Here is a 13,050-nt window from a genome sequence, read left to right on the forward strand (position 1 = left end):
TTTTTACACGACAAATCAATTCTCAGCATTCAACTACCCTTGTGATTTCAATACTAAAGATTAAGTCAGGTCAAGTCAGGTACAGACGAGACAAGACAGGATAAGTTCCTCACAATGGGCAAATCGACAACCACCAATACCATACACTCAAAAGACTACACGCTTGCGAGTACAATAAATAAAAGTGAGATAATGACCATAGAAGTGATAATCAATTCTGTCAATTAAACAAAGCTTAAAATCACAAATGAAGACACATTGACACAATAAAAAAAAAGAAAGAGAGAGAGAGAAAAAAGAACACGAACGGTGCAGATGATCTAACTACAAACCAAAACCCCTAATCAACCAAGTCTTAATAAATATTCTTATATATATATAAATATATATAATCTGCTTTTTTTTATAGAGCTTAAAGAGAATACGTTTTTAATGGTAGATAATGATAAAAAGGCAAGGTCGTTTGGAGTACATCTTGAAAAAGGTTCTATCAACAAAAGGCGGCCGAAGAGTCCAGTGCCAGTTGTAGCACCCAAAGATGCTCAGGAAAACGAAAAATACAAACAGATGTCTAAAGGTGTCAAAGGTGCACACACTATGAAATATGTGCAGGGAACCCGGTCACTCAAACCTGCAAAATCAAAGGCATTAACCAAGGATACCCCGAAAACGAAGAAGAAAAAGGTATTTAATAAGCAAATAGATCAGAAATTTTGATAGCTTGATAGATCAATACATAGATTATATAGCATAAGAGTGTATACCTTTTGCTTTAATTTACATGTTTTTTTTTATTAAAAAGAAAAAAAAGAAAAAAAATATTATTATTTTAAAATAAAAATAAAAATAAAAATGCCACCAACTCCATTCCATTCCCTATCTCTTTCTCTTTCTATTTGGATTAAACCAGTCAAAGGGATCACATCTTGAAAATGAATAAATGTATTAAACATGATCTTCTTTTAAAGGCCCTTGTTGAGCCTAGAACTACAGAAAAACCAGATATTGTAGAAAACATCCAGAGTCCTTCTTTGTCAGCAGAAACAATCGAAAATACAAAAAGCAAGATAGTAAAGAAAGTGGCGAATGTCGCTCAGAAAGATAAGAAAAAATATACCAAGAAACCAGATAATAAAAGCACACCAAACAGCAGCATTGATGACCCAAAACCAGCCAAAGACGAAACGAATGTGAATAAAGCCGCGACAAAGAAAGCTCCCAAAAAACCAAATGCGTCTAAAATAATACAACCTACAAAGAAGATTAGCCCCCAAAATCTCAAAAATATAATACTGCACTTTAAAGCCTATAATTCTGATTCTGATTCTGATTCTGATTCTGGTAAGCCATCAAACAAAATACCCAACTTTGAATTATTGGTATATTTACTGTATTTGTTTAGACTCTTCTGATAGTAGCCTTCCTATACCGAGTTTAGAGGAAATATTAGCCGAAGAGAACTTTTATGAAGAAGAAGGAAAGAGAATTAAAGCTACTACCAAGATCCAAGGTCCAGAACATCCAAAACAAAAACCAAATCAAAAACGAATCGAAAGACCAGATCCACAATCCTTGGTCGTTTCTAGTCGCAAAAAGTCTTTACTTGAACCTAATGATGGTGGTCCAAAAAAGGTCGCAGCTCCAAAAAAAGGTTCAAAAGACAAATATAAAGACACAGACATGACCAGAGACAAAGCCAACGTCACAGCCAAACCAAAAGACAAAGATAAAAAGAAAGACAACGAGGCGCCTAAAGTCTCGACAAAGTCAGGCAAAAACAAGAGAAAGAGAACAGATGATGATCATCCTAGAAAAGAACCAAAGGTTATTGGAGCTTCAGAAGTTGGATCAGGATCAGGATCAGGATCAGGATCAGGACTAGGATCCGAAGCAGAAGCAGAAGCAGAAGCAGAGGATATACAGTATGAAGTGGAGAAGATCTTGGGCCATATTGTGTATAGAGTAAGTCGCACTGATTCTGGATTGATCTAATCTTCAAAACTGTTTCCAAGTCTTACGTTTTGTCTTTGTTTTTAAAATAAATAAATAAATAAATAGGGAAAGGTTGTTAGATATGAAATCAAATGGCTTGGTTACCCGGAAAATATGAATACCAAAGAACCCGCAGAAGTCATACATGGGTAAGTGAAATAGAGAATATCATCTAAGTTTTTTTTTCTGATACCCACATTTTTAATACATCTATTTTAACATAATTCTTCTTTTCATATATGTATCTTATTATCTGCAGTGACTGTCCCAACATGTGCATTGAGTACTGGTCTACTCGTGAACCAAAACCTGAAAATATTCCTATAGTAAAACCCAAAAGCAAGAAACGTAAAATAACCAGAAAGGCTGCTACTAATCCCAGAACTTCCAAGAGAAGGACAAAGCCAGAGTCAAAGCCAGACCAACAGCCAGACCAAGATCCAGAGCCAAAGCCAAAGCCAGAGCCAGAGCCAGAGCCAGAGCCAGAGCCAGAGCCAGAGCCAGAGCCAGAGCCAGAGCCAGAGCCAGAGCCAGAGCCAGAGCCAGAGCCAGAGCCAGAGCCAGAGCCAAAATCAGAACCAAAATCAGAACCAAAATCAGAACCAAATCCAAATCCAAATCCAGAAATCAGCTACTATAAAAAACGCTCTTTATATGCCATCATTGCTACTAAAAAGAGAATTGACAATAATGAAGTACCCAAAGTGTATCGTGATTTGGGATATAAGCTAGCTTATGATGGCAAGAGCGCTTATAGAAAGTGGAATTGGAAAGAAGAACTTGCTGACATTTACACAGTCAGACAAATAGCAAACAAGGACCAAAAGCTAGCCATGGTGAATTGGTAAGAGTCATTAAATTAAATTAAAATAAAATAAACCACCCCCTCCTTGCCCCTCTTTCTCATTGTGCGTGGATATTGGTGTGATCTACACACACACACACACACACACACACACACACACACGCATACACACAAGTATATACATATATATATATATATATAATTATATATTTAACATATATAAAAAAAAGAGAGAAGATTATGGACAAGTGAAAAGGTTAATGGACAAAGTCTGACACTGGAAATAATGATTTATAGGAAAAATGGAGACATGACTGCGCATTTGATAGAGGAGCTTCATGAAAAAGCCCCTTTTGAGGTAAGGGAGTACCTACAAAAGACCTCGATCGCTGCCATGTATATACTTGGCTCTATCACATACACTCACACACACACTTCTTTAACTAACCTACTTTGTAGTTGATCAGCTTCTATGAAAAGAACGTTCTTTTTCTCAAGTCTGAGTTGTAATAATAAAATATAAAATATAAAATATAAAATATAAAAAGAAAAAAGAGTCAAACTGGTGTTGTTCAGTAGTAACCGCGGCGTTTACTATAATTGTGAATGCAGCCCCTCTTTTAGCTCTTCTCCATTTCTCCCTTTCTCTTTCTTTCTCTTTTCCTTCTTCTTTTCTTTTACCCTAGGTACCTTTGCTCTTTTGTTCTTTTTTTCTCTCTCTTTATTTATTTCTTTCTTTATTTCTTTCTTTTTGCTTTGACACAAACCAATCCTCATTCGACATTCCAAACTCGACCATTCCGACAACATAGAGCACAGACATATATTGATAAATACAGACATAGCCACAGACACAGAATCAGACACAAACGCACAAACGCACAAACGCACAGAAACACAAAAACACAAAAGCACAAATATATATATATATATATATATATACATATGTATCTATAGATATATATAGATATATACAATACAACTCTATTTACAGCTCTTTGTCTCGAACCTTACCTTTCACAACATCCGCCTAAATTATAATTAATCCCATAATTCGAAAAGACGATGGGAATCATATCACAAGTCGTAAGTAGTCGCATGGTTACGATACAATTCTAAAAGAAAGGGAAAAGAAAACAATCTTTTATATATTATTTTGTCACTATGGCAACAAATTATGATTTATATTACCAAAAGAGAACATGTTTTATTTTAATTAGCTATTTTAGACATATGTGTGTGTGTAATATTTGTGATTTATTGATTTTTATTTTTATATTTATATTTATATTTATATATACTTTTTTTTTCTTTATATACATATAAAAAAAAGTTTGGAAAATCACGATGGACGCGTGCGATTTTTCTATGCATAATTGTACAAGCACTACTAGCGATCATCTTTGAGTCTGTGATCTTTTCTTATGTTGCCAATGAGATCAGTATAATTGAACAAGAAAGATTGAATCAAAAGGGATTTGGAGAAAGTCTAGCTACAGCATATGCAAACGCACGGTCTCTGTTGGTTTATTTTGTGCTGTTTATCATTGCCCAGGTCTTCACGGTTATTCTTGTCGTAGATGCTGTAAGTAATGCTAATAGTAGTAACAGTAACCCTTACTGCATAATAATTATAAGAATAATAAGGATATGAAAAAGAAAGAAAGAAAGAAAGAAAGAAATGTATATAATAATTTGGAAATCATAAACACATACATACATACACATGTATATAGATATACCAAAAGAATACAATTCAACTGATTGCGCTGGTCGCATTTGAACTTGGGATGAGCGCCTACTCGATCATCCAGTACCACCAATCTCTGACCTTATTTGACAATACCGAAGATGCAAGTGTCAAGTTGGCTCTGGCGTTTCTAGGCTCAGCTTACCATGCCTCAAGCTGGGCAGAAATTACCCAAATATGTGTCATGATATTGAGCACAATTGTTTTTATTTTCTTGGCGTACAAACTTTATCTTGAGTTTGGTTGGCATATCTACAATAAGATCGGTGCTGATTTGGCTATGAGAGGTAAGGCATCATTAGAAACAAAATACAAGTAATAATAATAAGAAGAAGTACAAAGAGAATATATACTTGGTTACTTATTTATTAATTAATTAATTTTATTTTAACCAATCTTTGTTTTGAAGACCGCTACAAGATGTATCAGATCTTCATGATGCTCCTGAAGTTTGATTTCTTTTTTTTTCTCGGATTTTCGATTCAATACCTCGCTTTGCTAATCGTAGCCTGGTGGGCAGAAGCAAAAACAGAAGAGGCAAAGAAGAGCATCGTCAACGAGCTTATCGAGCACATCGTCCTCAGCTGTCTTGTTTCTGTTGCGATGCTTATACTAGCCTATTGGGGTGTAAGCAATGAAGATTGGGCAGGAGGAGGATTTCCTAAATCAAAACAAATCAAATCAGATCAGATCAGATCAAAAACTAAGCATTATTATTCTTCTTCATATTTTTTTCTTTGACATAGTTACGAAAGGAACGTAAGCCGCACATGTACAGCTTCATTGTTCTCTCCTGTGCCAGTATGGCTTACTTTATATACATGCTCGTCCAGATAGGCCAACATCCAGAACGTTTTGTTGGATCAAGAGCGTTTTTAACTTTTTTCTGTAAGTCAGATTTTATTTATGACTTATACACACAATATATATATATATATTTGTCCTCTGTTTTCTAACTTACCATCTTAGTGTGTGTTGATATGGTCCTTATTTTGGTAATTCCCATGCTTTTATATATATATATATTATCTTAATTTCTATTAAGAAAGAGAGAAAAAGAAAAAGGCATTCAAAAAAGCCAAGAAACCAAAAAGCCAAGAAGCCAAGAAGCCGAAACTAAATATTATTAACACCTCATGTACTTTTACCCTTTCTTTCCAAAGGCTTCAGTCCCAGTTGCTGTAGTTTGTCTCCGAAATTTTGGTTTCCTAAAGACTCAGAGTAAGTCTCTTGTGATTTTGAATACATATATATTCCATACTTACCATTCTATGGAAAACTTTTCTTTTTACTGTATGTTTCTTCATTTTAGTGCCCAATGGTAATCCTGCCTCGCCTTCTCACTCTATGACACCTATTGGTAAAGAGAAGCCACCTACGGAACGATGGTCTATTGAGTAGCAACGATCATTATCAAAAAAAAGGAATCTTTATCTATTAGTTTTGCATTACTAAATAATCAATAAGCACACCAATTTATTCAATACTGCAAGAGAAGAGGAGAAAGAAAGAATCAGGAGCCAGGCAACTTTACATACAACACACAACATCTTTACCTTTTACCTTTTACCCTTTACCCTTTAAAGCATATCCATATCCATATCCATATTTACATCTACGTCTACGTCTACATCTACATTTGAATGTCTTTATCGATTCTATCTTTTCTTCTTCTACAAATATTTTCTGGTTTTTTTTATATTATTATAATTGTTCTTTTATATATATATATCTATATACCTATATATATATATATCTTCTTTCAGGTGTTACAATCCGTTTGAAAGGCCCTTTATTCTTTTTTCCAACCCACCCACTCATTTACCCACTCATTTACCAACTTACCAACTTACTTATTTGCCTACCTACTTAAACGAACTACATTTACATATATATATAAATGATTCCTACAATAGATACTTCTTTAGATTGATACTGTATTTGACATTGTAATCGATTATCGTTCTTATATAGCTCCTGTGGATATTTTTAGAACAAACCTGTCCAGATGTGCGGATGTGTATAAGCATGTACTCCAATGACATGCATGCATTAGCCAGAACACTATAATACAAGTTCTTATTAAAATATATGACAGCAACGATAGCTATCTACCTTTGACTTGGCTTTCTAAAAAAAGTTAAAGATGTATTTATTTGCAATAAACAAAAGAACTATATAAACATACATTTAGGATGTATAAGCTGTTTTGGCTAAATTCTGGTTTAGGAGAAGGCCTGATAGTCAAAGAGCATACATACATGTATATATATATATATAAATAAATATGTGCTTGTGTGTATGTTAGTATCTTGGTGGCAACGAAAAGATCTAGCAGTAGCATTATTAAGGGCTGGTTATAATCCCTCAAACTCTAGAATGTATAGATAAAAAAAACAAAACACCAATCAGACAAGGTATTTAATTTATGTACACATATATGTATATTGAACACAATTAACAGATAAAGAGATGAAGTCATACTAATGGCCATTCATCTCTGTGGATAAGGCTGAATGATTGACATACACACCTTCTTTCTTAGCTACAATTATTCATCGAGATACTTTGCTTGTTTCGGTATATTCTTTCTACTCGTTCAATTGTAAATGCATAGCTTTAAGATTCTATTGTACACAAAGATAAAGGGTTGTATTAATTTATTAATGACTATTTTTTTTTAAATATATAACGAGTATTGATCCATGTATTAATGTTAATAAATAAATAAATAAAAAAGCAAGGTGTAGGTCTTTAATTACACATTTGCATCTTTTAGAATACACCCCTATACCTTCTTCTTTTTCTCTCCTCTAATTTTTCTTTTTGGCACCTATTTTTTTTATAGTATTAATTCCTGAATTACTATAGAATATCCTAGTATATTGTCTTTGTCTGTGTAAAGTAATAATAAGGGTATATTTGTATAGATAAAAGGAGTAAAACTAATACTTGACTCTACTAGTATTTAACACTATACTAAAACACAAATATAAAAGTAGTACTCTAGCGTGATATTCTTGGCTAGGCAGTGGTTTCTCTCTCTATCTTATTATATATATATATATGTGTGTGTGTGTGTTTCAATTTCAATTACTGAAATATAGGAATAAATAAATAAAGACACAATTCCAACTTTTCATTCTATTCTTCTTCTCATAGTACTCTGATATCACGGTTTTTATACAATCACTAGTTTATCTACATAATGTAACGAGTTTCCATAGACACCTTTGGGAAAGGAAGGGGGGATACTTAATAAGAGCTAACACTTGAAATTATGTTATTTCATTTATTCCTTTATTTATTCATGGTACCCCTCTGAAACGTATCTCTTTATAGTTTACCCGTCCTCTTGCACTTTTCAGTCTTTCTCTCTCATACGCGCAAACAGACACAATAACCCTCTGGAACATACTATCTTGATCGAATGCTACTTTCTAGTATTATTATTATTATTTAAAAGAAAATAGAGTAGTTAGGTGGGGGCCCTCTCTGAAATAATATCTTCACGTCGTAATTTGAGGCACAATATATGTCTAAAGTTCAAGACTAAATCAATATCCTTATTCCCACAAATCAATTTGAAAAATATTAACGAAACGCATGCTATCCAGAACAATTTGAATCGGTAGATATAAAACAAAGGAAAAAGGTTGGATTTTATATTATTTTATTCGACTTGAAGTTTGGGGAAATTTCATGTTCTGCACCACAGACATCTGGGGTTTGGACTGTGTAATCCAAAAATATTGCGACGAAACTTTGCCACTTTTGAGTCTGACGTTTTCTTGGTTGGAGGTGTACCGGTAACATCTTGGTGTTTCCACCGTAGACTCCTCGTGAATGCAGTATAAAAGATCTCTTCTTCCAGGATCAATAAGGACGCAGCGCCCGCGAATACTTTCATGCTGTTCTGGCGTAAAGTCATGAATGTAATGAGTGTGCTCTGTGCCAATTGTGGTAGTCATTCTGGGATTCGGGCCTTGAGTAGTGCCTTGGGTCTGCTTGAGAACGGAAATACCAATACCATCAGTCTGGATTGTTCCTCTGAACTTCATCACGCCGTTCTGTTGGTCAAGGAAACCCTCGCTGTCCAAGTCCGTCACTCTTCCCCCGCAGCTCTGGTTTGTTCATGTATGCTCTCCGAGCTCTTCTCAGCATTTGCTAGCAGAGGATCCCAGTGTCAATTTGCATGTAGCATGGTGACCAGGACCGGCGAAGATGGAATATAAGGAGTCGAGGTACATAAAAGAAGTCGAGGGAATGGTTGTGAGGAGATGCTTTGGAGTCATAGTAGATGGAGTTCTTTTCGAACCCATATCTTTCTGGGTAGGCTGCCAAAATTGATCGAATAGCTGTGAAGATATCTCTACATCCTTCTTCGGGGGAATATATCTTTAAGACAGTAAACCGTTATTCATTCTTCTAAACACTCTCGGTTGCGATCTCAAGGATATAATATGCGCGCAGTGTTTAGAATAGGTTGTTATGCCTAAATCAGCGTAAAGTGTACAAGTGTACGAATGTACGGGTATCTATCATATGTGTGTTACGTTCCTGAGATGTGATCCTATTATAATTTGACTTGCAAATTTTAAGGTCCCTCTAGGACAGATGATGGCGTTTGTTTTTCATTCAATTGTGGTATGAGTATATCAGCAGTGGATTTCGGTGACCTTGTATATTTGGGAGGTGATCGTTTGGGAGAGATAGCAGGTGTACAAGCTTTGTAACAAGGCAATGGTTCTTGTTGGTGTGGTAAGTGGCCTTGTAATTTCGCCGTGTCCTTTTGCTTCTTTGGGAAGGGACAGTAAAAATATTGATCAACGAAAGTTTTTTGATCGATCTATTCATCTGGTAGTGTCAAAGGAAGGGTCAAGTACTAATAAACCAAAAAAAAAAGACATGTAAGGGTATTGTATGTACTTTAGATATAAAACCATGCAGTAGTTCAAAGAGCTCTGGTACCTACCGACGTTTGTTTGTACTGATGCCTTGGCGTTGATTTTTAAATGGAGTAGTTACACTCGTTATATTCCAGTCCACAAAGGACTGGATATATAAGCCTTTCTTGGTTGATACTCTCGAAAGTGTTTGCTGATAAATCTGACATTATAAGAGATTGTGTGAGCTTCAAAATACTATAAAACAGTCGAGAAGTAACTTACAAGAGTAATAAAAAAGATAAATTTTTGCAAAGTTTAAAATTCTTGACCTTTAATTGTGCTCTTTTTATATTTTATTTTATCAGATGTAACTTTCAAATTGAAACAAGATCTGATCTTTTAAATAATAAAAGATTTGGTGTGGACAGACTAAAAGTTCAAAAAAAAAGGTAGAAAAAAAATAAGGGAAAAGGGGCAATTTTTTAAACGACTTATTGGCTAGAAATTTTCTATGACCATCAGGATTGAGAACTTTTTTTTTAAAAAAAAAAAAAACAAGGTGCGGGCAGCTGTAAATTAGTCTGACCACACCAATTGTTGGTTTCTTACTCAAATTTTAATGAAAGCGCTTAAATTAAGATGGGATCTAAAGGTTATATATATATATATATACTTGTACAACGTACATAAGATAATAATAATAATAATAATTTCCCTTGTTTAATTTTACAACCTCTTCTTCTTCTTCTTTTTACTTTCACTTTATATTTTGGATTTAAAGATACACAAGCTAGTAATGTCGACTGAATCGAATAGGTACAAGCTTGTTATTGCGATGGGTAAATATTCAAAATCTTTTTAATTATCAAATTCTTTATTTGCATCTAATATCTTGGCTCATAATGAACCCTAATTTTGTTTATTTAGACTTTGGAACAACATTTTCTGGGTGCCATGTGCTCAGCTTAATGGCTGATCCAGTGTCAAACTGCGATATGTAAGAGATATTATAATGCAAGAAGTAGTTATCTATTGCCATAGTTATTCTTATATATATATATATATATATATATATATAATAACTTTGGTACTACACACAGATATATATATATATCATACATTATACATTCAATTAAATTCAATAATTGAATGAAATTTAGAAATAATAATTGTATATATTAAAAAACTGCTGTAGGTCTATGTGGAGATTCAAGAACGAACAGACAACCATGTTCTACAAAAAAAGATCCAAAAAACTTTTTGCATTGGGAAAACTAGCTACCAATGAATACGAAACAAATCCAAGTTCTGGATATTATGTGACCAAAGTTAAGTTATGGCTGGACAGAACCATCAAAGAAGACCTTCCATCCTTACCCCACAAAATGACTCCAGTACAAAGTAAGTGATAATCGATATACAATCTAACATTAAGATTCATAGAAAGTTATGATAATTTCACAGTTATCGCTGATTATCTAAGGCAGATGCACAAAAGTGTCTGCCAAGAAATACGCATCGAGTATCCAAACTTTACCGACCTTTCGATGTACAGATACTGTATGGCAGTCCCAACTATGTGGTCTGAACAATCCAAACAGATCATGAAAGAAGCTGCAGTCTTGGCTGGCATCATAAAGAAAAGAGATGATTCCGAAAAACTATTGATCGTCGACGAGGCTGTAGCTGCTGCCTTACATGCTGAGTCCAAGTCTTCTGATATCGAACTTACTAACGGCAGCATTTACATGGTGTGTGATGCTGGTGGTGGAACTGTGGATCTTGCCACATTCGAAAAAGACCATTCGGTTGGAGAAAATGGAATAAAAGAACTCACTATGGGAACTGGTAGTTCTTGTGGATCTGCATTTTTGGAAACTCGATTTGAAGATCTAGTAAAAGAACACACCTTAAAATATCCCGGCTACAACAAAATAATCCTAGCATTCGTTATGGAGTACTTTGCTACCTCTTTAAAGGTAATATGCATGGGATAATTTATAAAAGTATATGTATATATCTCTTGTTTTTTTTTAGGAATTAGAATGGGAGAAATAATAACATGCTTTTTGTATATAATATAGAGACGATTTGGTGACAGAGATAAAGAGGACACCTACATGATAGATCACATTAATAAAGAGTATAATAACGGACATGAGGATGACAGTGACTATAAAGAGTTTTCGTTGGATGAAATTCGCACAATAGTGTTTGATCCAATAGTTGATAAAATACTCGGTATGATCGAAAAACAATTTGAACAACTCGGAGGCAGAAGTCTGGATGTTATGTTTATTACAGGAGGGTTCGGACAGTCACCATATCTTCAAAAACGGATTAAAGATACTTTTGCGGACCGCGTCAAGCATTTCGAAATCCCTGTTCTTAGCTATAAAGCTGTAATGGAAGGAGCGGCTTTGTTTGGCGCCAATCCACGTGTAATTACTCAACGTATCTTACGGCGTACATACGGCATCAAAATGTGCTCAGCTACCGATAAATCCGATAATGACACCGGGACTCCATCCAAAAGAGACCAGTTCTATGTGTGTGTACGTAAAGGCTCTCCTGTTAACGAGGATACCTGGATAACAAAGAAAATTGCTTGGAACAAGAATATTCTTCCGATTATATGTAAGTAGTGTTTAATAATTTATTGGTATATTGATGCGTTAATGTATATATGTGTGTATCTAAGCTAACTGAGATTCTCAAAAGCTTTGTATGCATACGATGGTGATGAGCCAATTCCAGAGTACCCTACTATTCAAGAGATTGATCTGGTGTCTGTTTTTAATACCAAATTTCCACTTGATCAGAAAAGAGAAACCAGCTATGAAATAATGGCTATGAAAATGCGCTTTGGCTTGGACAAGATCGAAATCAGAGTGAATATCGCAGGCAGAGAATTTGAATACGTTACAGTTTGGGATGTTACTGGAGAAAAGAAAACACAGAACTTTACCGAGCCTAACCCACCATTTTCGGTCAAACTAAAGAAGTGGTTTTTGATGGAAGAGATAGTGAAACATCTTCCTTGATTGAAATTCATACAAACTTCCATAAACACATGTCTTTTACTTTTACTTTTACTTAATAAGAGTACCGCTTTATTGAAAATATAGCATATTATTGGATATTTTGTTTTTGATTTCTATTGCGTGGACATGATATATTAATGAATGCATATTTGAAGTCAAATCCTAAGTATTTATTTGCAAAACATGCTGGCTAATAAAAGATATATTCTAAAATAAAATCAAATTAAAATTGAAAATCAAGTCTAGATTAAGGGGGGTTCAATAATCGTATAAACTTTAAATTTGTATTCTTGAGTTTAAATTACGGAAACGATTGGTCTCAATTAATTTTAAAAATATATAAAAGCCTATAAGGAAACGTCCTTTTTTTTTTTGTTAGTTTATCTTCAGGCTTAAAAACATCAGTCCTTATTGGAAAGTAGTTTTAATTCAAAAGTCTAAAGAAGTTGTTGAATTCCCTAAAATTACAGCTATTTTTTTTTAAAAAAAATAAAATAACAAAGTTTACTTATAGTGTATATAGATATATATGCATACTAGTTAAAGGCTCGAGGATGATCATATGCGAGT

General features: G+C 34.2%; 3 protein-coding genes across 3 annotated transcripts; 2 read left to right on the forward strand and 1 right to left on the reverse strand.

Moving 5' to 3' along the window:
• The first annotated feature begins 3,438 nt into the window (after positions 1–3,438).
• PHYBLDRAFT_78484 (hypothetical protein) lies at positions 3,439–6,165 on the forward strand. Its single transcript, XM_018443370.1, has 8 exons — positions 3,439–3,883; positions 4,131–4,382; positions 4,534–4,834; positions 4,957–5,174; positions 5,294–5,435; positions 5,517–5,542; positions 5,711–5,768; positions 5,860–6,165. The coding sequence occupies exons 1-8, from the start codon at positions 3,863–3,865 to the stop codon at positions 5,946–5,948; spliced, it is 1,107 nt and encodes a 368-aa protein (XP_018289168.1). The 5' UTR covers positions 3,439–3,862; the 3' UTR covers positions 5,949–6,165.
• Positions 6,166–7,855: 1,690 nt separating this feature from the next.
• On the reverse strand, positions 7,856–8,608 carry PHYBLDRAFT_66574 (hypothetical protein; the record flags this gene model as incomplete). The annotated part of the gene is made up of 2 exons (XM_018441660.1): positions 7,856–7,987; positions 8,261–8,608. 2 exons carry the CDS (start codon positions 8,606–8,608, stop codon positions 7,856–7,858), a joined length of 480 nt encoding a protein of 159 aa, XP_018289169.1.
• Positions 8,609–10,055: 1,447 nt separating this feature from the next.
• PHYBLDRAFT_187684 (hypothetical protein) lies at positions 10,056–12,531 on the forward strand (the record flags this gene model as incomplete). Its single annotated transcript, XM_018439412.1, has 7 exons — positions 10,056–10,088; positions 10,218–10,275; positions 10,364–10,433; positions 10,632–10,837; positions 10,880–11,415; positions 11,521–12,073; positions 12,158–12,531. 7 exons carry the CDS (start codon positions 10,056–10,058, stop codon positions 12,478–12,480), a joined length of 1,779 nt encoding a protein of 592 aa, XP_018289170.1. The 3' UTR covers positions 12,481–12,531.
• Positions 12,532–13,050: the final 519 nt, after the last annotated feature.

Source organism: Phycomyces blakesleeanus (genome assembly GCF_001638985.1).
Source record: "Phycomyces blakesleeanus NRRL 1555(-) unplaced genomic scaffold PHYBLscaffold_16, whole genome shotgun sequence".
NCBI classification, from domain to species: Eukaryota; Fungi; Mucoromycota; class Mucoromycetes; order Mucorales; family Phycomycetaceae; genus Phycomyces; species Phycomyces blakesleeanus.

What these genes read in the sequence shown, in the direction of transcription:
- PHYBLDRAFT_78484 (XM_018443370.1), top strand. Translation starts at nt 3,863, where the DNA reads ATGGGAATCATATCACAAGTC. An exon ending in TGGGAATCATATCACAAGTC is followed by an intron (nt 3,884 to 4,130) that starts GTAAGTAGTCGC and finishes TATAAAAAAAAG; the next exon opens with TTTGGAAAATCACGATGGAC. An exon ending in TGGTTTCCTAAAGACTCAGA is followed by an intron (nt 5,769 to 5,859) that starts GTAAGTCTCTTG and finishes TCTTCATTTTAG; the next exon opens with TGCCCAATGGTAATCCTGCC.